Source organism: Poecilia reticulata, linkage group LG17, assembly GCF_000633615.1.
Source record: "Poecilia reticulata strain Guanapo linkage group LG17, Guppy_female_1.0+MT, whole genome shotgun sequence".
In the NCBI taxonomy this organism is placed as follows: Eukaryota; Metazoa; Chordata; class Actinopteri; order Cyprinodontiformes; family Poeciliidae; genus Poecilia; species Poecilia reticulata.
The window spans coordinates 18,877,799-18,904,192 of NC_024347.1; the positions used below are offsets into that span (position 1 = coordinate 18,877,799).

A 26,394-nucleotide genomic window follows, 5' to 3' on the forward strand; every position below is an offset into this window, starting at 1 on the left:
AATTAGCAAACACCTGGTGGAACTGTGCATCTGCTGAGCTCATTAAGGACCTATTTCTCAGTTAAACTCTGGTTTAAAAAGTTACTAAAGGGTTAATATAGGAGCGCTGTTGTGATGACTTCCTGAAGGGCCAATGTCTCTTTATTTATTTATTTAGTTTTTTTTAAGAGAGAGGCCCAATTTCAAGGTGTTAATTTATGAAGTCAATTTTCTTAATTTTCTAACAACTGAAAGTAATATAGGAAATTGATTGTGGTATAAACTGGTACTCTGTGCCTGGAAAATAAATAGTTCTCCCCCTCTAATATCTTTCACTGCCACAGAAATATTTTATTTTTCAATTTAAATTCAGAAATACTTTATTTATCCCAAAAGGAATTTAAATGTGGGCTGCACAGTGGYGTGGTTGGTAGAGCTGTTGCCTTGCAGCAAGGAGGTTCTGGGTTCAATTCCCAGCCCAGGTCTTTCTGCATGGAGTTTGCATGTTCTCCCTGTGCATGTGTGGGTTTTCTCCAGTTTCCTCCCACAGTCCAAAAACATGACTGATTAAATGGCCTCTCCAAATTGTCACTAGGTGTGAGTGTGTGTGTGCATGGTTGTTTGTCCTGTGTGTCTCTGTGTTGCCCTGTGACAGACTGGCAAGGTGTACCCTGCCTCTTRCCTGGAATGTTAGCTGGAGATAGACACCAGCAACCTTCCCAACTCCACTAAGGGACAAGGGTGTAAAGAAAATGGATAGATGGATGGAATTTAAATGTTGTAACTCATTTATTTAAAGAGTTATTGTAGATGGTGATGGTTGTGGGCAGGAAAGATGTCCTGTCGGTGTTGCAATGAATTTTAAGATCCCTACATCAACATTAAAATACTAAAATTCTGTTTACCATAGGATTTTATGGTAAACAGGATTAATAGAAACATCCTATTAATATTTCTACAGTAATTGAAATAATTTTAATCAAACTAAATATACAATATATCTGGAAAGAAACTACAAGAAAATTTTAATGAAATAAAGCTGACTGGTGTGTTCATGTTGGGGAAAGCATTGTGCTTTAAAGGTCACAGAAGGCTAAACGAGCCTCTCAACAGGGGCTAAATGGACTGACTTGTCTGTGTGTAATTTTACTTTATTTTTTCAGAACARTGGKAGTTTCAACCTTACCAAGATATTCATTTTCAGTGGTATGACTCAAGCTTTTTGGTAATTATGTTTTCAGACAAAGTTTCCTTGAGGCTTCTTCTGTCATTCTTGTGATTAAGGTTTGCTTCCCATGGAAGTCATTTAGAGGGAGGGGTTGATTTGGCGTATAGCCATTTGTGATTTTTCTCTCMAGTGGCACTGAAGATTACCCCACCACCCCCAATCTTTTCTCTCTCTTAATTCTGTGTATCTTCCTGAGCACATAAGAAACATTGCTCTCTCTTGGACTGTTTTGGCTCTCCCCATGTATCATGCTAACAGTGGATGATTTTTAGTGTTGTATTTATGTTGATTGTCATCTCAGTATTCTCACCTTTACCATAAATGGTGTTTCCAGACTTAGCTTGGCTGATTCTTTGGTGGTAGTTGCCGAGGGTATTTGTACTGTTTATAAAGAAGTGTGTTAGGGTGTTAAAGTCTATAATATGCAAAACGTAGTGTTKTATTGTTGACTTAGTATACACCTACCTATTCTTTTCTTTGTTTKTTCACTTTCAATTATACTACAACCAGAGTCATCTTTTATGTTACTTTCCTTGATCAGCACAAAGTAGCGTACRGTTAGTAAATTCGTTTTTGAAAGTTTTCATAAATAAACCTCTTTAAAAGTCACCCTCCTTTTACTCGTCTACCTCTGAATAAATCTTAGGTCAAGTAATTGCCTTCAGAAGTAACCTGGTTGGTAAATATAGTCCACCCAGATGTAAGCTAAGGGTACATTCACACCAGCCCTGTTTAGTCTGCTTTAGTTGAACTCTAGTTTGTTTGCCTAGAAAATTTGCTTCATTTGGGTTCAATTGAAGTGAACTCCAGCGCAGTTCGAATTCATATGCGAAGAGACCGTTCCCAAAGCAGGAAGGTAACTATAGCGCAGGGCAGTCTGGTCAAATCAAAACAAAACAAAGCCTTTTGTCTAGCTGTTTCTCCTGTTAGGGGGAGAAACAGTTTGTAGTCTTTTGCAAAAGTGAAATCCTACAAACTGATGGCACTCCAATTTGTTTACATTTCGTGAGAAAGGAAGTTGCGCTCGATCTCTTCTTTAGAGGTTTTTGTGTCATTTCCTTCAGTGATTCTTGGTACACCGCTACCACAGGCGAGGAAGACAAGCAGGTTTTGCAAAGTGTTACATTAGTTCGAAACGGTACAGTGTGAAAGCAAACAGCAATGTCTGAAAATGTATCAAATGTTGGACTTTTGGTCCCTAGTCGAACCTACCGGACTATTGGGTGTGAAACGTCCRAAATCATAGTGTAGATGCATCTGTTCTGCTAAGCCCCAGAGGATTGTTGGAGAATGTTATTGTGCCAACATCATCATGAAGACCATGGAACAGCAGACACCTCAGGGATATAAAGTTGTGGGAAAGTTTAAATCCTTGAACGTCTTACAGATCATTGCTCAATTCATCCTCTCAAAGTGCAAAGTGTATGGGTTTTACTTTAAGCCTACCAAAATATGACTATTCTTACTTWAAAAAAAAAAAAAAAAWAAAAAAAAAACTTAATGGGGCCTCTTCAGARTAGAAACCAGTTGTGGCTGAAATTATTGAACATGTTTTTGAACATAAGTTCTATTGATACTGTTCAAGTGTCAATCACCATCAGTTATCAGAATAGTTAACTTTCACCTTTATATTAATTAGTCAAGTTTATTGTGAAGGAAGGCAACTTAGTCTGTTTTTTTGGGGCGACTAGTACAATGCAGCACTTTTTTGCTTTGACTTTAAAATGTAAGACCAGTGGTCAGATGGATCAAGTGCCTTTTGTTGAAAGCCTAGATATTTACTGCCAAATGACTKAACTAGAACTATTCTAAAACGGCACCTTGAGCAACAAAAACTTTTGCAAAATGTATTTGATAAGAAAAATTGTCTCAAAAATTAGAATTCAAAAGGTTTTTCTATAGAAATATTTTTTTGAAACACTTGTGGCTTGCTTTATATGTGTTCATATTTAAGTAGGACATGTGTGTATTTTAATCACACTCATGCCCACACTCATGCATTTAAAACACACGCACGCACACGCACACACACACACACACACACACACACACACACACACACACACACACACACACACACAGACAGACAGACACACACTACTATCTTTTTGCCTACCCAGCTTTGTCGTATTTGTGGTTGTATCTTGGGTGCAGTACATTATATATTAATAGAATAATTCTGTTTATAACTAGCTGTGGATTATACATAAAGACATCTTTTGATTCTCACAAGTTTCCACTGTGCTGCTGGAAGTATTTTATGTGGATACTTTCAGTGGTGGTTTGTGGTGTTTTCCATTTTGTTCGTGTTGATGATGACTATTGTAATCCCCTGTCACTACTTAGCCTCTGCCTTGCCCTGGGCTCTATTACCTCCATTAAATCACCTTCGAACCTGTGGCTATATTTAACCAATTCATAACCACACCATTAGCTTCACTTTATTAGCCAACCTCTGTTTTTGTTTTTTTGTTTTTTTTCCCCTTTTGATTTCCTCTGTTTGTTTGTGTGTCTTCCTTGCTATAGGGGTCGCACCAGGGGAAGGGTTGTTGTGGATGAGGAGGACAGCATGGATGGTACAGAGATAACGGAGACCACAGACCCTCAGGATGCAGGTAAGACTTTGTAGTCCCCCTTCTTGATCTGTTATGCACACATTGGTTTTAGTAAGCTTCTGCATCCAGGCAGCCCGTTGCCRAGAGTGCATCAAGAAGTGTGTCAGTAAAGGTAGCAGAGTCCCCTCACCAGGAGAACTATGAGTGAGAGCTTTTTCTTAGCACCCCATGCTTCGTCTTTAGGGCTATAATTGAAAGGGTTTAAATGGAACTGCGATGCTGCATTGGGTGTGCATTTTTTCTTCTCTCTCCACTTCCATCATTCCTCTTGCTCCGAGATTGGCATTGAGGTGCAGTGGGAAAGAGCCCAAGGCTAATGCCCTCTAAAAGCTTTTTAAAATCCCATCAGTCTCCTCAGACCCATTTATGTGCTTTTTTATGTGTACATCACATCACATGACCAGGCCTTCCATTCTCATACATCTTAGTGCTTCGCTGGTGCCGTGCCTGAGATATTGGGAAATTCTGAATCTGTGAACTGGCTCGTCTTTTGTTTTACCTCAAACCACAGTCATTTTTTATTTAGCGAACAAAACAAAGTATGCGCTTTTATCTTTTTGGGTTCTTTTTCTTTTCTGACTGTGGGCTTTAAAAATGACGAACTATAGTGATGTAATAAATTAGAATATATTCCAAAAAGTACATTTACTTATTTAGAAAGTGAAATGCATTATAGAGGTTTTTTTTTTGTTTTTTTTTAATTCAGTGATATATTTTTAACATTTATTTCTGCTATGTTTTAATGCAGTTTATGAATACCCTAAATTCAGTTTCTCAAAATKTACCCCTTCCACACCAAGCCACAGATGGATATTGCCCTGGATGCTGGCTGTTCAGAATGCTTGATGCCAGCATAGTCAGGGTTTCCATTAAATAACAATTATCACTTATTGCTTTTAATTTCAACCAATAAAACTTGATTCCTTATTAGTAAGTGCCACAAAGTCTATTTGTTTTGGCTGCTACAGCTTTAAGGAAMATTTTTTTATTTTTTTTTGGAATCACAACAAGGCCTGGTGTATTTTATTTTATTTTATTTTTTATAAAATGAAGCAACGCTTAGCCTATCGGTTATAGCTTGGCAGCCCACCAGGCTTATAATACACATGGGGAAACCCTGATAGTAATAGAAAGTTGACTGGAAGGAAAAAAACTGGTGCATAAGCAACAATGATGACTGAGGGGAATCATGAAGGAGAGGCTATTTAAATGTTTGTGGGARTGAATTTGGCTGGAGTCAGAGATTTAAGAGGCACCACGCAGACGTATTCAGGACATTGGCTACAAATCTCACATACCATGTGTTAAGCCTCTCCTGATCCACAGACAGAACCAGAAATGTCTTAACCAGGCTAAAAAAGACAAAGAACTGGATCAGTGATTTGGGACGCCATGTCATCTGCTGGTGTTGGCCCACTGTGATTAATCGAGTCCAAAGTCAAACCCAGCCGTCTACTAGGAAGTTTAGAAAAATTAATTCTTCCCTCTGCAGACAAGCTCCATGGAGCTGCTCATTTCATTTCTTGGCATGGCTTGGTGTATACMCATGCTGCCAAAAGACACTGTGCTTGATTGTCCAGATTAAAGTCAAAAGGAGGAAACCAGCCCCAATAACGCAGATGAGCTAAAGGCTGCTATCAAAGTACCCTGGGCTTCCTAAACACTTCAGCTGTGTCAAAGGCTGATTGCCTCTATGTCACTGCATTGATCCTGGAATTCAAGCAGAAGGTGCCCTGACCAAGTGTTGAGTGCACAAGCTGTACAACAGATGAACATAGTTTTAGTTTTAAATCAATTACGGAAATAACCTTTTGTTAATATTGTTCTTTATTGAAACGCGCCTGTATGTAAAATATATTTGAATATTAACGTCAAAAACTGTTATCTAGTTTCTTGCACAACTCTTTAACTGACTTGATCGTTAAGCTTTTTGGATGTAACRATCTTTAAATTGTCAGTGTGAAATTTCACATGATGTCACTGAATGTTTGCTGCACTGACCTAGTTAAATGTTACTCCTAAGTAATAATACAGGTTTTCAGGTTTTTTGAATTGAGTCATCATGTAATGGTATTAAACACAGGATGTTGTCAGTCTTGACATGACTTATGAGTAAGCATTGCTACTTGAGAAATGTTTGTTTTCTGTGCCTCACTTGTGGGCGAGCTGTAATCAATGCTTGAGGTTTTGACCTCAAATCTGACTTCCGTGCAATTAACCTGCAATAGTTATTGGTATGTCTTAATATGTATATTTGTAAATCATGATAAGTTATTGGTAGATATTTGACAAACCAATTTATTGGTTTTGTTGTTTATTTCCACAGAAACACAAATCCAGCCAGTGGAGACTGTGGAAGTGGAGACCACTGAGACGCCAGAGGAGGAGAAATGCCCTTCCCCTCTGGCCCAGAGCCCCCCAGCAGAGAGTTCAACAGGACCATCTGTCCCGGCAAGTGGAGAAATCAAAAGCAGGTCAGTAACGGTAAACTTTGCCTGAACCACAGTTAATATTGGTTACATGTATGTGAATAAAAGAAACGTGCAGTTTGTCCGGTGAAGAATATTGGTTTTTGCCTTGCTCGTGCACACACGTGTGGAAGTCATCGGGTGGTGGATGCAGTCCGCTCTTCCCAGGTGTCACTTTGTTAAAGGCTGTAATCAATCTCGTAGCGTGTCTGTACCATTGATGTTAGTGACCGAGGTCAGATCACCAGCATCTCCTGGGATCTTATTACCAACGCAGCTTTGTCATTTGAACGATGGCTTTCTTCTTAAGAAATCCGAAACATTTTAATGTCCAGATGTGTGTACGATTTATGTTTTTCGGTTCAAATTGGGGAAAAAGAGAGCCATTTAAATGCCTTTTGCCRGAAGTGAAGAAAGTTTAAATTCACGCTCGCATGCATTGTTTTGTATTTATTCACAGTAGGTTTCACAGTTAAACATGAGCATTTTCTTGATTTCAGGGAGCGTCTCTGTGCCTTCTGTTACTGTGGTGGTCGTAGCCTTCTGGGTCAGGGGGAACTACAAGTATTCAGCACCACATCTCAGCATGAAACACCCGTCAGCCATAATGGTGAGGAAAGCTCGACAAGCGACGGCAGTGACGGCGACGTAACCGCTCAGCCAAAAGCGGCTGTTGACGACACCTCAGGAGAGAAGGAAACCAAGTAAGCCCATCTTCGAAATGTTTTTGTTTAAAAGATTAATCAGAAAGGTAGAAAAAAAACTAAACAAAAAATGTACCGTATTTTCCACACTATAAGGCGCACCGCATTATAAGGCACATAGAATAGACGCTACAGTTAGGGTTGCCACGCGTCCCGTAYAAATGTGGATGTGTAATAATAAAGAAGTGGTACCCGAGTACTTTATATAGTAGGCTGCCCCAGTCATTGTTTCACTCACGGTGTGGGTGTTGCGATATTGCGCCCAACTGCTTTCTGGGTAACACAGACCAACCGGCACGCTGCCGCCACAGTCTCTGTCTCTCTTCCCCCCCTCCTCGGTCGGCGAGGAGAGCCTTCCGTCACTGGGCCGGGGCGTGGCCTGACGATGGTCACCCTTCTCCGTTCGCGCACAGCATGTTCGTGGAGTACATGGTGCTAAATGATCTGCAGACGACCTGATTATTAGTAGGTAGATAGGTCAGTCAAACTTTATTAACACACCAGCATGCTGACAACTATCCCAGCATGCACCGTGCGTTTCTATTTCTACGGGCAAAATGAAGTTGGCGGCTGCAACAGGTCTAGCAACAGGTAGTTGCTAGACCTGTTGTGGCTCAATATTGGTCCATATATAAGGCGCACCGGATTATAAGGCTTTTGAGGAAATTGAAGGTTTTTAGRTGCGCCTTATAGTGCGGAAAATACGGTAATTGGTTTGTAAATGTTGCTTCCAAATTCAAAAGTTTTGAACAACGTATTCTAAAACTTTTTCTTTTGTGGACAGGTTGCTGAATTTCTGACTGTATAATAAAATAAAGCTGAAGAGTTACTCTTATTTTTAAATTAATCACATCTTGATCCTGATTAAAGTATATTCTACCTTTTAGAACTGACACATTTTTAAATTACAGTATCYTGAATTTATTTCTTGCCACTTTGTCAACACTGACACTTTGGTGCCGCACGGTTGGGTCTGCATCATTATTATAGTGTTTTTTTTCCCCGGTGGAATTGAGATGGGGAGACTGGGGGCCATTTGCATAAAGAAAACTCATTATCCAACCAATCTGAAGGGTTCATGTTATTTTCCTGTTGGATGTTRGCCACTTTTAAATATTTATTTAAGTCACATCGGTACACAAGTGTTTTTAGGTTTAATCCCTTGTGGTACCGGAGGTTTTATTTTGTGACCAATTCATGTTTATTGATTTTCYTAATATCCAAAATCATCATAGTTCTATAATAAGAAAATTTATTGAATTAACCACCAATCTCCTTAGCCTTTGTGCTCATCCTTTTTAATGCTTGGAGTGCTCTTCAGTTTTTTTCTTTCTGATCTCTTMAGACATTTTCTGGAGATAAATCGATTATAGTTTGCCTGATTACTGATTTTTGTTAACTTAAGTTTGTGATTTTGAGCTATAAATAAAAAAAAAATCTATATGAATTTTAAAATATTGTAACATTAAAATCTATGTAGGTACATTAAAAATTGCGTAAAAAAGCTACAGAGCCGTCTCCCTCTGCATCACTGAAAATATGAAAATATAGGAAATCCTTATAGATTATTGGACAATTAAAAMCCCCAGACCCTTAGTTTTAGCATAATTCCTCAACTTTCCTGAAGACTCCTGTGACAGATTGACAGATTTTGACTCTTCTAAGGATAAAACGGAGTATCCTTGCTATGATATGTTCRGCATTCCTGTTATCTGCTGAAGGTTTTCCACGTTCAAAAAGTAGCAGCCTGAAGAATCCGCTAACACGCCATCTGTGCCTGAAAGGAAAATTCAGCTTACTTTTCCACTTCAGTTTTGCTTTCAGTTTCACTATGGGAATCCCCTCAGCRTGACCGGCAATTCCCAAAGTGAAACACCACACTCTGTTATCGAAGAAGCAGGGATTACGCTATGTAACCCTGTGGTCTTCCTCCCTCTGTAACTTCTTCTTCACTGAATATTGTTGTTAGGGAGGGATTGGATCTGGCCGGTCACTGCTGTCTCTGACTTTCTTGCCTAGTATATTTGTTGACTTTAATAAGCTGAATTCTAGTTTTCTCAGTTCCTAATATTGTCATGAGAGTAGAGCGGTTTGGTCTGGCAGTCTGCCAGGCAGTAGGTACCTTTTATGTTTTTGTTTTTTTTCCTTTTAATTAGCATGATGGACAGACACGGTGCAGTTGTAAGAAGAAAGGTGAATATAATTACATAATTAGGCTGTAAATAAGGCGTCTTATAATGAGTGTGCAATCTTGTCAAAATCAATCTTTTTAAATATTTATTTATCTTTTTTGTCTGTTGATTGAAATGAAGGTCCCTTTGAAACRCTAATGCTTTTTCATTTATTTTCTGTGTTGTATAACGTAAAGAAAYATCCTTTTTAATCATTGTATAACTCAGGACAACCAGACAACTAGATGGCCAAATACTTTCCCCTCATCTCAGTTTTCTTGTCTCCTTATTTCAGCTTTTTGAAAGTATACGTATAATTATCTCGCTTTGAAATTTTTGAAGCTTCCTTTCTGTATTAAATTTCACCTCGTCCTCCCCCCTCCAGTGGGTCTGAAACCTGCCATGAAGAACCAGACTCTGCCAGTCGATTTTGGGATGAGCTTTCTCAYGTCGGCCTTCCACAAGGTCTTAAAGTCCAGTCTCTGTTTGAGTCAGGTAGGATTGGTGATAACTTTATTTTTTTTGAACCAAGCATTTTTTTTTTTTTTTTTGCTCTGTTAATGAAACTTTGTATTTGAACCCCATTTGATTGCTGGTTTTTGCCTTGAAGGTTTTTATTCTTATACTTTATCACTTGAAATTTTTTAGGGCAATGTTGGGCACATCAGAATTGTGCCATGTGGTCTGACGGTGTTTGTGAGGGCGAGGGACAATCTCTTCTTAACGTGGACAGAGCCATWGACTCAGGGAGCACAAAGGTAAGTGGAGGGAGAACATCTGTAGATTAATCGGTGTTAACACCATCTTAATGCGCCAGGGCAGCAGGGAGGGACTGCTTCATTGAGKCACAGAAAAGCGGCTGGATCAGGCTGACTGGTAAAGGTCAGAGAGGCAGCGTGGATCTCTCAGCTGTGAAATGGAAAAGGTCATGCCACTCAGCAGCGCACAGCTCTCGTAGCCGGTTGGCTGTGTCTGGTAGCAGTGTTGCTGCTCAAAGTTCTCTGTTTGCAGCCCATCGGTCCAGCAGCTGAATAGCAATTCTGCCACTTGATCTCCACTGTGGCTATTAGTWCACACTCATGGAGTTGGCGGACAATAGAAGGTGTTTGAGATTTTGTTGTTTTGTTCTTGAAGCTAAAATCCAGATTCATATATTTTTTTTCCCAGAAATGTTGAAGGATCTAAACCATCCTCCCTTTTTTTTTTAAGTCAGTATTAGACCTTTAATGAAGCTGGTATAATTAATATGCTGTTGCAGGCAAAGACTGTTTTWAAGAAAAGCTATTTTATTATTCTTTTTATTTTTCTTTGTCTCCACAGCACTGTGCATACTGTAAGCGCCTTGGAGCCTCCATTAAGTGCTGTGCAGAAGGATGTGCTCAACTCTACCATTACCCCTGCGCAGGGGCAGCTGGGACATTTCAAGATATCAGAAGTCTTTCACTCCACTGCCCAGAACATATTGAATTGGCAATTCACAAATGTAAGTTAAGAAGTTGCACAATTAGACAAAGAATATCATGTGCTAGATATTCACTGATGTGCTTGTTGTGTTTGGTTTGATAGTTGTAGACGATGTAAATTGCGTGCTGTGCGATAGCCCAGGGGACCTACTAGACCAGCTCTTCTGCACCAGTTGTGGTCTGCATTACCACGGGATGTGCCTGGACATAGCAGTGACCCCTCTAAAAAGGGCAGGTTGGCAGTGCCCAGAGTGCAAAGTCTGCCAGACATGCAAGTGAGTCAYTTTAACCTCCCACCTAAATGAAGCCTTACAAAGAATCTGTCTCTTTCACTGGCAGTCCTTCTTAGTTTCTGCACCGCTCCCAGGCATGATGCACGTTGTTTTGTTTGCCTCTGTGGCTTGTGAAAAAACTAACTGGGAGTTTAACCCTGAAGCTTAATTCATGTAACCCCTGACCTTTATATAAACTGAGGCTTAAGTCWTATATTTTGTATAGAAAGCCCAAATGTTATATTTGAAGTTACATTCAAATATTTTGTAAGAAACGTGAAATCGAATTGGATAATTTAAAAATGAAATGTACAAACYGTGCTTGTATATTTGTGCATAAAAAAMCCGGCAAGCTAAAATGTGCAAATAATGGGACATAAACACGTTCTGATTCAGTTGTTTAAAAATTTGCAACAGCAGGAATGTAAACAACTTTTTGAGCTTGTTGGAATCAGTGATGTTGATAAARTCTAACAGCTGCCACATAGAAGGTCCTGCAAATATCTAAAGCAGTATTTCTGTATTCATGTCTTCCAAAACTAGTGTTGGCATTTGTCTGTTGTTGTAACCGTTTGTGTTTCGACCTAAAAATCGTAATAAAGTGGCACACACTCACAATGTCCATGCAGATCAAGTATAMCTGATTTTAGTGTAGTTTTGAAATATGACTCAGTGAGAGAAAATACTTTGAATCTGACAAAAGGTTCTGATTAGGACATCTCAAATCTTACACAATATCACTTGGTTTTCTGTTTTGCCTGTAGGAACCCAGGAGAGGACACTAAAATGCTGGTTTGTGACATGTGTGACAAAGGCTACCACACCTTTTGCTTGCAACCGGCTATCGACTCTTTGCCAACCAATGGGTGGAGGTGTAAGGTAGGAGTCATCCTAAGCTTCTCGATCCCCTGACTGATTGAAAAAAAAAAAAGTAATTTTTAATTGCGACGTAACTGTAATGAAAGCAGTGAAACTTGATACACAATGTCAGAGTGAGAAATTTTTGCGGTTGATTTAAATCGTTGTTTTTACATAATGGCGCTCCATTTTCCTTCCTTTTTTTTTTTTTTTTTGCAGAGTCATGTTGTGTTCAGTGTGTGTGTGTGTGTGTGTGTGTGTGTGTGTGTGTGTGTGTGTGTGTGCGTAGATGGGAAGAAAATAAATACACCAAGGCTCTGTTGCTGGGTAGAGCGACTTAGACCCAAAGGAATATGCACATTGTGTGTGAAAGAAATGACTCGCAGCAGCTGATCCCTTAAAGGTTTCAGTTCAGCCTCAACGCCAAAAGATAGTACAAAGGGTACTTGCGTGTACATGCACAAGTGTTGTGTTGGAGTAGGTCACAGAGAAGGAAGGAGCAGGTGAAGAGTTCCYCCACATTTTGGCTTCCGTGCTTGACTCGGCACAGAATARTGACGCCAACACAAATCGTTGATGCTCACATCTCCTYAGCATGAGCGCCTGTCTCAGCGCCTGTCTCCATATGTGTGTCAGTTTTGATCTGAGTTGTGTGGTCTGTCTGACATACAGATTGAAAAAAAAATAGTCATCTTTCCAGTTTCATTGCTGTGTGATGTTCCTCTGACGTCGTCTTTGTTGAATTGAGTTGCAGAATCTTTTCTTTAGAAAGAAAAAATRAATAAACATTGTCGATTTATGTGGGTGGTTGGTCTCATAAACTGCAAACTCAGTTGTGTGATTGTACATTTCATGAATAAGCTTTAAGTGGATGTTAAAAAGAAATTAGGTGATGTTGTTTTTTAGAAAATATTTTCTAACCAAATTTTCTGAGAAACCTTTTATTTCCATCATTGGCATGTCTTTGCATATCAAATTTAACATAGCGGCTTWAAATCTGTGCCATACATTTTTGAGCTTYAAATGTATCTTGTCTACATATTCACACTTTCATGTTTAGATTCCTCATTCTCATGGACAATAGCAAAAAAATGCTATTCCTCATTCCCAAGCTTTAACTCCCATTTTCCTGTAAACGTTTTATTATAAACCATGATTGCAGATTTAAAACAGCAGCTTGTTGCTCTTYCCTATTTTCAGTCTTTCTRTCAACTAGCCTGTATTTTTTGATGTGGCGCTTTTAAGTGAAATAAATAGTTAAGATTCAGCATAAAGCCAAAACAAATATAAATGAAACTATTGATATAATTAAGGTAGATTTAGGATTAAATAATCCTTGCATATATAATGAAATGACTTCTCTATTTTTTGTACTAYACTTGGTCTAAATGGCTCTAGCATATTATGCCACTTTCTCCACAGAACTGCAGGGTTTGCATCCAGTGTGGAACACGAACCAGTGGACAATGGCACCATACCAGTCTGTTATGTGAGAACTGTGTCCAGAACCAGGACCCYGCTCTGTGCTGTCCAATGTGCTCCTGCATCCTGGACCCTGAGCATCACAAAGACTTACTACTCTGCCAGACTTGTAAAAGGTAAGGAAAAAAAAGTGCTTGGCCCTTTTGCTTACCATTTGTGTTGTAGAAATATTTGTTGAACAATCCCTTGAATTCCTTTGCACTCCTGTCAGATGGCTACACCTGGAATGTGAGCGTCAGAACTCAGGCCTTGGAGAAATCCACCCCAGGGAGGACTACGTTTGCTCCAACTGCAAGTCTCCTGTTGCAGAGCGGGCGCTGGAGGCAGAGGACATGGACATTGGCCCAGAGCTCAGTCCTCAACCGGCCCCCATGCACATAGACTCTGAGTCTGGCCTACCGCCGGCTCAAAAGCACAAAGACCTTGAACCTGGCGTTCAGCTGTTCCCTGAAATGCACAATGATCCCAAACCGGAATTACTCGCTGTTCCATTGCACTCTGATCCAGAGCCTGCTCAAGCCACCGTCCAGGAGGAGAAGTTGTCCATGCCAGACCAAAAGCCTGGTGGGTCTTTGTTCAAAAGATTACACACACTTTAGTCTCTGATCCTCTCTATCTTTTTCTCCCTTTCTCTTTGTTGATCGAACAATCTCAAATTCGTATAAGATAAGCCCAAAAATTGTTGCATTTTTGAACATGTTGAACAATGGCGGCATCACACACACCGAGCTTCAGCTTGTGTGATTGAAAATGAAACCCAGGGTTTGTGGTTGAGAATTCATTCAAAGAACAGCTGGCCACAGAGATACAGTTCAGAGAAATGGTTTGCCATACCAGCTTGTTAATCAGCGTTAATTAAGTTGTGTGAAAGTTACTATTCATGAAGGTAAAATAATTGAAAGGAGTGTTGTGTGTACCGCAGCAGCACAGAAAGAAACACTACCTTATTTTCAAGGAGACATCTGAGTATTCGCACACTAGCATATGGTGTCCCACTAGTTGCAGATTAAAACAGTGTTGTTCTTCATAATTCTCTGGTTTTAAATTACTTTAAAAGGTCCTATTATGTGCAATTCAATTTTTGTACTTCCTTTATGGTCTCTACTGCTTCTAGAAACAATCCAAGTGCTTAAAAAAACAACTAACCATTTTCTGGCAATAAAGTAATGTTTTTGGTGTCTGGAAAATGAGCCATTTAAATACTTCTCACTGCTGATGTCAGTCAGTGGGCACCTTTCTACAAGCAGAGCTAGTCAGCTAGTTTTACCGCTGTATGCGCTGTACAATGGCTGCTGAAAAAGCAAGTGTTTTGTTGTTGACTTGTTCAGTCATTGATGGTTGTGCAGGAGCCCCCACTCATTCTGGGTCTGACTCGGGGGCTAAGATGTACAGCTGTACAATTGTACAGCCATTTTCATGTGTCTAAAGTGCGAGTGTAAGCGGAGTTTACGCTTCCACTGCTGTTGTGTGGCCAACAGTAACTTATTTACATAAGAGACAGGAGGCCCTTAAACAGCTCATTACAAATGGAGGTCAAAATGGGTAGAACTGTGCAAGTGAAATCTCATTATGTGAGAATGATTTTGTGGAAAAATGTAATGTTTTGTATAGCCTGTAGGTCTATCCTAACTTGTATAAAAGGAAGTATAATGGGCTCTCTTTAATGTATAGGGATGCTGGGATGGATTGCCTTTGAGCAAGAATGAAAGATTTGTCTTCTGTATTCATTTAAGAAACATACGTAGGTAATAAATGTCAAAAGTGTAGATTTCAGTTAAATCACTAAGTAGTTTTTCCATTAAGGTAAAGTCTACCTGTATTTTACTAGATAATGACATCTGATAAACCTACACTCAAGATTTATACTTGCCCCATGGGCATGTGGGTTTCTAATTTTTGTTAGAAACCCACAAGCCCATAATCTGATTTGCACCAAGAGTCATTTCAGAGGTGCACTTATTCCAAAACTAAGACCAACACCTATGGTTCGACAGTGCATTGCACTGCAATCTGGTCCAAGTGAGGTCAGCCAGGATTGAAGTGCAAAATTCCTCCCCAAATATGTACGGCAAGCGAGGTTAGGGATGTCAGTGGCAGCCCACTATCCTGCCCACTCTTGTTGAGGCAGCCCGAACTGACTGTAGAGAATGGATGAGAGTATTATGATTATATCACGGGTCCCCTGTCTGCTAACCTGCCTTGAAGCAATGCTGGCTCATTCATTACTACTCACACTGTCTGTCTGCTTGTTTTGCACACTAGGCACAGATGCTCACTCTTTTTCTACTTCTGGTCATTTACAATCCCCTTATTAGATTTGGCTGAAAAAGCACAGCTTTCCCCGCTTTTCCATTTTTTGAGATATGCTAGGCCTGTTTGGCCAATCTTAATTAAGGAAGGTTTATTCTGCAAGTGTTTCTCATACTTGTGAGTGTAGAGCTCGTTCAGCCAGATGAGTTGACCAGTTCATCACATCAACTGTCTCCTTCCTCAAGTGCCTTGGTTTGCTGTAATTTTGGCCCATTCCTCCTCACAGAAATGGTGCCACTGAGTTGGGTTTGCATGCTACCTTGCTCACACACACACATCTTTTAAAGTCTGCCCCTAAATTTTCTATGGGATTGGATTCAGGGCTCCAAATCATTAACTTTGCTGTTTTTAAGCCATTTTCTAATGAATTTAGTGAAGCTTGCGGTCTTTGTCTATTCGGAAGAAGCATTTGTACAAAGCTTTAACTTCCTAAATGATGCTTTGAAATGTTGCTTTAATGTTTCCACACACTTTACTTATGAAAAACACCCATACAACATGATGCTACATCTCCTGTCCTTCACAGTCAGGATGGCATTCTCAGTATTTCAAGCTTCACCATTTTTCTTTTGTTTTGGCCAAATACTTCACAGGACTTGTCTCCAAAAGTTAATGTCTTTGTGCCTCAGTGGATTCATAAAAGTAATCAAGTGTTTCTATGTTCAGTATGCCATAATAGCTTGCCTCTTTCTTTGTGGCTTTCCATATAGGTACAGAATTAATAATGTGAACAATGACTGTTGTCAGCTACAGCCAACATCTTTTGCTTTTATGTTCTGGGGATTCAAAGAGTCTCTGGGACTTGGAACACGACTCCTCAAACTTTAAGACGGCGGATCATTTCCCATTGTGTTTATTCTTGCATAATTGCTGGAACAGATAAACATGGCGACTTTAAGTATGTGGATATTTGTATCCAAGGATGAACCGGAGTCGTGGAGGCACACTTTTCCCTACCTAATCCCGGCTGGTTGCTTTTAATTTTTCCGTGATGTCACACAAGAAAGTGGTGTATTTGAGGTGTGGCTTTAAAACACATTAAAGTGTGCCTCCAAACAACTGTTGTGGTTTTGATTTAGTCTTAGCACAAAGTCATAAAATCATAATATCAGCTAGGCTTTCTCAAATTGTTTAAAAGCATGGCCGTGTTCCTGTATGTAGTATACTGACATTTAGCAAATAGAAAAAGTTGCATGACAACATTTACAACATAACGGTCCACAACAAAACAGTCTTTACTTTATTATACTGAAAACCGTGATGTTGTGATTGACCGTTGCCATTTGCTGTATTGCGCAGTTCTACTTTAGGCCACAATTCTTGTAATAGTCTTCAAAATTAATTTTATATTAATCTGCTTAATGACACATCAGGCTTGTCAGACTACAGCAACGACATCACAGAGCGCAAATGGCCTATTTTGATGTTCTATTTTAACTTTACTGTTTACCAGTAGCCAATATTTATATACTTTATGCTCTCTAGAAACCACTTTCTGGTGTTCTTACTGACGGATAAGTGAAAACGGTACAAATGTTTAAATAGCTATTGGTGTTCTCTTTATCTGTGCAGTAAGATTTAAGTAACTGAATCAATGCTTTAGACTAATTTAAATATTGTCTGTATCAGATGTAATCAACTAGCAGTGTAATACTGTAGATATACTACTGGTATTAATCAATGTAAAACTCTGATTCTCGCTCATGCAAACCTCAGTTGTATCGCTATAGATGGAATTTAATATGACATTAAACAAGATACCAGCTGCAATTATAACTCATCTGGCATACACCCAAATGGGTACTTTAATAAAATTCTTTATTTGAGCTGTTTGACTGCCAGTTTTCGCACCGCTCCAGGTTTATCGATGTTTAATAGATGCTATTAAATCTGCCCTGCATGTGCAAGTTAGTCCTGACTAGGATTTTTTATTGCAGAGTTTTAGTTATGTAATAATCTAAACTGTTTAGTTTGCTTATTCAGTGAGTAAAAAAAAAGAGTTTATTACAATGAATGTGTGTTCAGCTTGGTCAATAGCTGATGGCAAGAGATGGTTGTAGGCCCATCTTCCTAATTTACTTTCCGGCATGAGCACCGGATGAGCACCTGCAAGCTGCACAGTCATGAGCCCAGAGCACACAGACCCTGGGATGTTGGTTGTCATGGTTACTCCCTTCCCTGGCATTGATGCGTAGCAGGTGCATGCGTGTGTCAGGATCAGTGTGACATGGGAACTTGTGGATTGAAATAGTGGGTGCCTCCTTAAGACTAGGCTGTCTGTACTGTCAGATGCTGTCTGGCAGAATATTGGCTCGATGTGTGGATCCCTGATAGCCAGGGATGACTGGTTCTATTCATACAGCACGAGTTAAATGAATTGATAGCTTTTAAACAAAACAGACATGGGACATAAAAAAACTAGAGTAAGGGCATAGTAGTCACCAGTTTGTTAAAAAGCAAAACAATGATTTCAAGTGCATTCTGACCAGTAGCCCCTCCCAGTAGCAACCAGTTGCACGGTAGTTGCTTCTGTCTGAAGTAGTTTCTATTTAGTTTTTTGTCTTTTTTTGTTTTGTTTTGTTTTTTTTACTTTTCTATTGGTTGTTGTGGGTGTTATCTATCTCCTTAGGGTTCTCTTCAATAATAACGAGACTTACACTGATCAGAGATTTTGTGCTAGATTTCTGATTGCTGTTCTTGCAAAGCTCTGATGGACTAAAATCAATTTGAATCAATTTTATAGTGTCTGAGAGCAGTCAGTGTTGCGCAGGATTTCACTAATATTTCAGGACAAAGATGGAGAAATGTAAGAATTATTGTTTTACAAGTTTTTTAGCAACTCACATCAAATAGCTACCTTTAACACAGCAGCAGCTTGTACATTAAAGAGTCCTGTTACCGGAACAATTTGGTACTTCCAGGATGTAGTGCATTCACTGATTGGAAAATAATTGGATTTTTAGTGTTCGGCCTACGGATCTTTCATCAGGGCTAGTTAAGGCAGTGAAAACCTGAAACAATTCCTTTCATTAGCTCGCTTGTTGGTGATTTTCTACAATATGCTATTATCCTGTCGCTGAAGTATTTTTGTAAACTAATAAGTGTGTTCCACTTTCTCTCTTTAGAAGCCCAAGGAGGAGCAGATGCTGTTGAGATGCAGGGCACTGAACCCTCTGTCAACAAAATTACAGCAGAATTCAACCCAGGTTTGTACATTTCGACTTAATTTATTGCGAACATGACTGATTTAGCAGCTGAAAGGGTTGTTGGTTTTCATGCCCGTCAATTTTTGCTTTATTTGTAAATATTATGTTGAATACATTTATGTTCTTAACAAATATATTTTCCACACTATAAGGCTATAAGGTGCTTATAAATGTAGATGTGTAATAATAGAGTATGGAACAAACAACCCAAWCTGAGGTCCATTTATATATATATACGTGGTGCATTTATATATAGCACTATAAGGCTATAAGGATTATAAGTTTTAAAATAGGCCAAAAACTTTTTTCATATATAAGGCGCACCGCATTATAAAGCGCATAGAATAGACGCTTCAGTTTGGGTTGCCAATTTGTTCCATACTCTTGTTGTTACACATCCACATTTATAAAGAAGTGGTCCCCGAGTACTTTATATAGTAGGCTGTGCCAGTCATTGTTTCACTCACGGTGTTGGTGTTGCGATATTGTGCCCAACTGCTTTCTGGGTAACACAGACCAACCGACACRCTGCCGCCTCAGCCTCTGTCTCTCTTCCCCTGCCGTCCCCGGCTTTAAATGTATAGGGGCTGGTCCCTTGGTAACTCTAGTCGAAGCACCCCGGATGAATATCTAAAGCCACTTTGTTGACATAAAAAATGTCAACAAAACAGTCCGACTCGGGTCGGCGAGGAGAGCCTTCCGCGACTGGGCTGGGGCGTGGCCGGATGATGGTCACCCTTCTCCGTTCGCGCACAGCATGTTGGTGGAGAACGTGGTGCTAAATGACCTGCAGACAACCTGATTGTCAGGTCGGTAGGTAGATAGGTCAGTCAAACTTTATTAACAAACCATCGTTCTGACAACTATTCCAGCATCCATCGTGCGCTTCTTCTACGGCCGAAAATGAAGTCGGCGGCTGTTTACCGTAGTTGCTAGACCTGTTGTGGCTCAATATTGGTCCATATATAAGGCGCACTGGATTATAAGGCACACTGTCTGCTTTTTAGGAAATTGAAGGTTTTTAGGTGCGCCTTACAGTGCGGAAAATACGGTATGTTCTTAACACCAACTTTTGTTTACTCTTTTACAGAAACAAAACCAGCAGCTAGACCCCAGCTCACGTCTACAGAAAGTTCTGCGTCATTGTCATCTCCGAGCCAGGAACCCTTTCTTGTCCAGCAGCCCATTGAGGCCCTACAGACGCAGGATATCACATTGCTAATCAAACCAGCAAATACAGAGGCCTGCCCCGAGCAGGGCACGGTCGACCCCAGCACAAAGGATTTTAAGGCCATCATCTCAACCACCAAAGAACCAAGTACTACATCAGTAACTTTCATGGAACAACCAATGGAAGTCGCACTACACCAAACTTCAAGTATGGACGTAGTGAAGGCTTCTTTCTTGGAAACTGCTCCTAAGCAACCTAACAAAGAGAAGAACGAGGGTGCATTTCACATGAACTTGGCAGAGACTGTTAAGCCTTCAACTTCTAGTAGATCAGAGGAGATGAACTCTACACTGGACAGCAAGCCCAATGTGTTATTTCCTGGTTTGTCTTCAGAGGAGAAACCTGTCAAAACAGCAGTGGAGAGATTGGCCGAAATGGTCTCCTCTCCCTCGCACTCTTCTCCTCTGGCCAGAGGGATGCCTCTCAGAGACCCGTCACAGACCCAGGTCCTACCCACGCTGAGTGACCACAGCAGTATGATACCAACAACAAACCTCATACCGTTCACGCCGAAGATCGGCATGGGAAAACCGGCCATCACAAAGAGGAAGTTTTCTCCCGGGAGGCCTCGGGTGAAACAGGTATGACGCCAAACTGCTAATCATTGAGCTTACTACCATTCATTGGCACAGAGGGAATCACTCTACTTGATTCCCTGCTGCAATTCAGCTAAAACTTCAAAGCAATTTTAATAGGTATCTGCACCTAGTTCACCTTCTCTTTCTGTTTTACCTGTGAGTCACGCTCTTTGAAACATGATCAGAGTTTTTCTGTCACTGGTTTCTATGTGATTGAAGTAGCTTCAGGCCTGGGATAGTAACTTGTTTGTTTCTGTCTATAACATTACTTTACCTCTTACAGTGCCCTACACAAGTAAAAAAGTGGCTATTTTTCTACTCCTTTTGTAACACAGCGTTCAAAACTATGCGAGAAAGTCTTTTTGTGTGTGTGTGTGTAAATCCCTATAGGAGATGGAGGTTTTGTGGATTGAAGATATTTTGCTAACATTGACTGCTGGTATCCACCTCAAACATCATCATCATCATCATCATCATCTATCTTTCTATTCATCTCATGATCATGTCATAAACATGGCATTGGGTCATTGTCTGACTTAGGATGAACATCCACTGAGTCAGAAACAGCAGAAGTAATTCCTTTTATTATCTACTTAATATACTGCGTGTGGCTGAGGGAGATTAAACACCAAATATTCAGATTATTTTGATATTGGAGTCCTAAGTCTGCCTCATACAGAACGTAGAACTTTCTCAAAAAATATTTGGAATTGAATTGTGCCATTGGAGCTAGTTCAGTTGAATAAATGTATTTTTTTTCTCTTCTAGAGGTAGTATATCTTAACTCTTAAATAAGCATTACAGGGCTCAAATTAATTTACTACACCCAGTATGGGAAAATCTTTTCTAAAAAGCATAAATCAATCTCTTTAGTCAAAGCATGGCTAATGCGCTGATGTTTTGCTGTGCGAATGCAGCTGCTTGCTTGTCAGCATGCCAAACATATGATTGCCATAAAGAGACGTAACAGGTCTATTTCCCACCCTTTTCTACTTTATAATGCCACGCTATTGCTAGTAAATTCTTCTACACAAACTGCAACTAACACATTTGCTTGTCCAAGTTTTGCTCTTTAAACTAGGCGCATGGAAAATGAGGATTAGCTTTAACTGGTCGCGTCACTTAATGACTTGTAGATGTTCTGGCTTTTAAGATCCTCCCTTAAGTGAATGTGTATCTCAACTTAATCTAAAGTTACTACATGAGAACCTCACCACATTTCTTTAACATCCTTCTTCGTATGTTTTGGTTTCTTTGCCGGCTTTGTTTTTAAGTTGCTGCATTTTGTCGCCCTCCTCCCTCCCTCCTCTTTCTCTCTCTCACTCTCTCTCACTCTCTCTCACCCTTTCACCCATCCCTTCTTACCTTAGGGTGCATGGAGCCCCCATAGCAGTGTGTGCTCACCCTTTTCCTGGTCACCAGACCAGCCAGAGGGTTGGGACCCAAGGACCAGGCAGTCTTATGGCAGCCCCGGTTGGAGCATCAGAGTGGTAAATACAGTGGCTCACCAGAGATGGTAGGGCAGCAGCTGCCCTCTCTGACCGTATTTATTGTGACGCTCGCTCTCTGAGTATTCCTGAGCTTCACTGGTCTGTAATGCAGCCAGCAATAAATGATGACGTACACTTTGGAGTAAGAAGAGGCATAAGAAAGCCAATTTGTTTACTAATATGTGAGGAAGAAGATTTAAAATATTTGTCATATTGGAGTGGAATTTAGTGAACAAGGGTATTAGGTTTTTCACAAAATATATAATCACTTTAGCACTGAATTCAGACTGCCTTTGTCAACTGTACACTGTTGTGTTTTCTCTCTACTAAAAAATACCGTTGTGTCATGCTACTGACAAAAACAGAAAAGTCACTGTTACGGTTATAATAATAACCGTAACATTATTTGTCATTTTGATACATAGGCAGGAGCAAAAATAACTTGTGAATATCAATTCAAAATTATTTCACATTTCAAGTGCTGACTGCACAGATTTTTTTTTCCTGTTCTAGACTTTATAGTTTAGCACAAATATAGCAAGTATGTATTAGTTTCTGTTTGGGCTATCTACTCAAGTAGCCAGTCTGCTTCTGGCTGCTTAACAAGCATGCTCTGCTCATACGTTGCCAAGTGTGGTTTAATAATTTTTTTGTATTATCTATAAGAGTCAGATTTCTTTTTTCCAAACAGCCATGTTGACATTTTTCTTAAAGTTGGTAAATCTGTTGGCGTCTTCATTCAGCACAGCTGCCTGGCAATGTGCAGCAACAGGTGGGACAGGGCAGTGCTGTGTTGCATACAGCTTGAGAAAACCTTTGGAGCCTTTTTTATTTTTATTAAAATGTTTAACTGTAAGAATGGTACAACATTTTGGTGGATTTTAGACTTTTTCCTTTTTAACCTTTTTCATAAGCCTTTGTGAGATTTCCAGTTCAGGGTTAAATGAAGTTGGGTTGTCAAAAAGAACATTTGAAGTATGTGGCCAAAATGGTTTTTTTTGTTTGTTTTCTTTTTTGGAAAGATTTTTAGGAGATTCAAGCAGATGGAAGCTGACAGTCATGTCAAGCTTTCGAACCCCTGCGGGAAATCTGCCAAAGGCACTGTGAAACCTGTAGAGGAAGAACCTGCCTTCACTTTCTTAATCGCTCTGTATTATGAAGTCACTTTCTAACAGACGCGTAGATCAAGGAGCTTCACACAACCGCGATTCAAGAACAACAAAAAAAGATTATCAGCATCACATAGGCATTCATTTATGGTGTGTTGCGTTGGGACTTTTTGCTAAATGTTAGAAAAATATTGTGTTAACTATGTTTTCAATTTTTATTCATTCGTAGCTTCTGCATATTGTTGAAGGATATATCTCGAGCTTCCTTGTACCTTAAATTTGATACGCACATTATTGCTTTTACTGCCAGAATGTGTTCAATGTACAGTTTAGAGGTGGAAAAGAATGACGTTTCTGGTAATTTTGTGAAAAAAAAGAGCTTGCTTTTGAGGTTTGTCTACCTGATAAGTTATGCAGGCTTGACTTGTTGCAACAGCCTTCCCTTCAGTGATCATGTCAGGGGGAAGGGATGTTGAGTCGTCAGTGGGAGTCCAAGGTGCAGTAAGAGTGTTGGTTTATTTTACTACTGAATACAAATGACTGTTAACGGTCACCCCGTATTCATTCAGAGTGTTGTTTACAAGACTTTTGTTTGTTGTTTGTAATAGTGTAAAACAACAAACTGGGGGAAAAAAAATCACCTCGCATTGGTAGCCTTCTCATGCGAGTTACTCACTCTTTACTCAGTTTTTTTTTTTTTTTTTGGTCAGACCTAACTCCTACAGAAAGCCAACAGTTCAATCTGAGGACTGAGATGACAATAGAAGAACTTTGATTTTACGTCGGATAAACTATTTCTGTTGTTTTGGCTCATTATCCTGCTGAAAGACCATTTTCAGTTTCTGGCAGAGGACACCAGATTTTACTTGAAATTTTATTAGAGGCCATCATGTCATTACATATGGTGTGTAGATTGTGTCACTGTATTGAAAAGATGGTATTTATGGTAAAATTGAATGTAAAAATTGATTTCCTAATAAACATGTTCTGATTGATTTAGTCAAAACGGAAACATGGTTATAATAATGGATGTAGCATTTATTTTAGGTGCACGTAGATTGAATGTGTTGACGTTCACTGTGATAAAAAAGGCGCATTAGAGGTTTCATGTACTTATTTAGCCTTTTTTTCCTAAGAGAAAGTACAGTGTTGGAAGAATAACGCAAATTATAGGATTAATGCTGGCTAAATTTAGTTGAACATTTGTAAACAAATGTGCTTATTATTATGTGCTCTGCTGTTTTACTGTATAGAATAACACTACCAGCTATTTTTTTCAGGTTAATTAGCCAGAGTGGGCTTATTAGCTTAGCTTAACTGAGTTTGCTTAGCTTCCTTCCTTCCTTCTTCCATTCTTTCCACTCTTGCTCCTTTTCTTTATTTTCTCCCTTCTTTTTTTTTTTTTGTTTTGTTTTTTTTGTTTTACTTTCATGTATTTTGACTGGCTACAGTAGAGAGACCTCCACAGACTCATGGTGAACTTTAGTAGTTTATTAAAACAAATAGCCATAAAGGGCTAAACACAAAGAAAAACGTAGTATTTTTTTGACAACTGTTATTCCTACACAACATTTTTTACATGTAAAATGCTGTGTAGGAACAGTGGCTTTGATATATTGTGAAGATCCAGTAAATATTTTGCAGTTCTAATTTGAAGAACAGTCGCTGCCTTCATTTTTATTGAATGCAGAAGCACAGAGTGGTGTCGAGTTAAAATTAGGTTTGCTTTCTTGGAACCATACAATATGTAATATCAGTGTTTAATATTGATTTAAATGTGTCACCCATCATAAATAAATTTTGTTTTTATCCCCTCACCATGACATTCACATCACTCGTGAACCATTATTGCCTCAGTCAATCTGTGAAATGTGTAATTTTAGCATGTGGAGCAAATATGTATTGAAGAAGTGTCCAGTCGCTCCTTTGTCTCGTCAATGAGTGAACTCTCAGAAGAAGCATCTTGGGGAATAGTTGCACCTTTAGCTAAATGAATTGGGCATTTGGCATCCAAAGAGGTGTTTCAGAAAAGAAGCTGACTTTTACAATCAGACGGAGCTTGGGCTTGTCTTTTCAGTTTGTATGACAATAAATTGTGATTGCATGGTTAGACTGAATTGGCCATTTTGTGTTGTTTTTTTTTTGTTCATCTGCAGGGTCGAGGATCAGGCTTTCCCGGTAGGAGGAGGCCGAGAGGAGCAGGGCTGTCGGGCAGAGCTGGACGGGGCAGAGCCAGAGGAAAAAACGGAGTGAGTCCCAGCATCAACCCTGGGGTATGATCTTTACGAGATTGTTTAAATACTTCGTTAAGCAAACAACAGCTATTTTATAAGCAGTGATGATGTTCATATTAAAGGTTATGTCATTTTTCTTTGAAAAATTACAGTATTATTTGACAGTAATAAAATATTGTTTAAAGCCTGTGCTCTCCTATTTGTATGTAAATTTTTTGTGTGTTTTTTTTTTCCTTCTTATTTGCAGATCACCACAATAGAAACACAATACCCACTCAAAGAAGAGGAGGAAAATGCGATGCACAGCACTGTCGTAATTTTCTCCAGCAATGACAGTTTCACGCTGAAACAGGTTTGTATGTGTGCCCATCTGTTTTGTGCACATTCAGATTTTAATTTGAAATTCCTGACCATGAATTTCTGTATTCACGCTAAATGGCCTCATAATAAAATGTTTGCTTAAAAATTTGGCCTCCGGAGTTTTTTTTTTTTTTTTCCCCCAACAGCACAGAAGCAGAAATAACCAAGCCTTGTTTTACTCTAACCTCTGAAACTTACTGGCGTAACTCAGCAATTTCACTGAAATTAGTTTACTCACATCCGTCTCCACTTTTAGGACATGTGCGTGGTGTGTGGGAGTTTCGGTCTCGGTGCAGAGGGACGTCTGTTGGCCTGTGTACAGTGTGGCCAGTGCTACCATCCCTTCTGTGTTGGTATAAAGGTATAGTTTTTTTCCCCTTTTTTCATCTAATACCTTGTTACTTTCTCCTCATTGTTCCGCCTTACCTTTCTTTTTGCCTTGTTTCCCTTCTGTTTACTTCCTCACTCCCTCATGTCTTGACTACTTTCCTTCAATGTCTTTCCTTCCTTGTTTTTGTCTTCCCAAACTTGAGTTCTATCTCTGATTGATTTGGACTTCCATCCCTTTCTTCCCCCCACGTATCCATCTTTCTCTCATTGTGGCTTTCCTTTTAAATTAGTTTTTTGTTTCTTTTG

General features: G+C 39.5%; 1 protein-coding gene across 9 annotated transcripts in view; it reads left to right on the forward strand.

Annotated features, from left to right (window-relative positions):
• kmt2cb (lysine (K)-specific methyltransferase 2Cb) overlaps nucleotides 1-26,394 on the forward strand; it is a 76,686-nt gene that overhangs the window by 14,983 nt on the left and 35,309 nt on the right. For 8 of the 9 annotated variants that reach the window (XM_017309999.1, XM_017309998.1, XM_017310000.1 and 5 more), the window contains exons 3-18: nucleotides 3,734-3,822; nucleotides 6,149-6,296; nucleotides 6,791-6,994; nucleotides 9,551-9,660; nucleotides 9,814-9,923; nucleotides 10,486-10,648; nucleotides 10,732-10,903; nucleotides 11,665-11,779; nucleotides 13,181-13,356; nucleotides 13,452-13,804; nucleotides 18,676-18,756; nucleotides 19,847-20,568; nucleotides 21,936-22,055; nucleotides 25,321-25,437; nucleotides 25,646-25,750; nucleotides 26,015-26,119. In XM_017309999.1, coding sequence (XP_017165488.1) covers nucleotides 3,734-3,822; nucleotides 6,149-6,296; nucleotides 6,791-6,994; nucleotides 9,551-9,660; nucleotides 9,814-9,923; nucleotides 10,486-10,648; nucleotides 10,732-10,903; nucleotides 11,665-11,779; nucleotides 13,181-13,356; nucleotides 13,452-13,804; nucleotides 18,676-18,756; nucleotides 19,847-20,568; nucleotides 21,936-22,055; nucleotides 25,321-25,437; nucleotides 25,646-25,750; nucleotides 26,015-26,119 — 2,890 coding nt within the window. The remainder of the gene's footprint in view (nucleotides 1-3,733; nucleotides 3,823-6,148; nucleotides 6,297-6,790; nucleotides 6,995-9,550; nucleotides 9,661-9,813; nucleotides 9,924-10,485; nucleotides 10,649-10,731; nucleotides 10,904-11,664; nucleotides 11,780-13,180; nucleotides 13,357-13,451; nucleotides 13,805-18,675; nucleotides 18,757-19,846; nucleotides 20,569-21,935; nucleotides 22,056-25,320; nucleotides 25,438-25,645; nucleotides 25,751-26,014; nucleotides 26,120-26,394) is intronic. The other variant, XM_017310003.1, reaches the window with a different exon arrangement.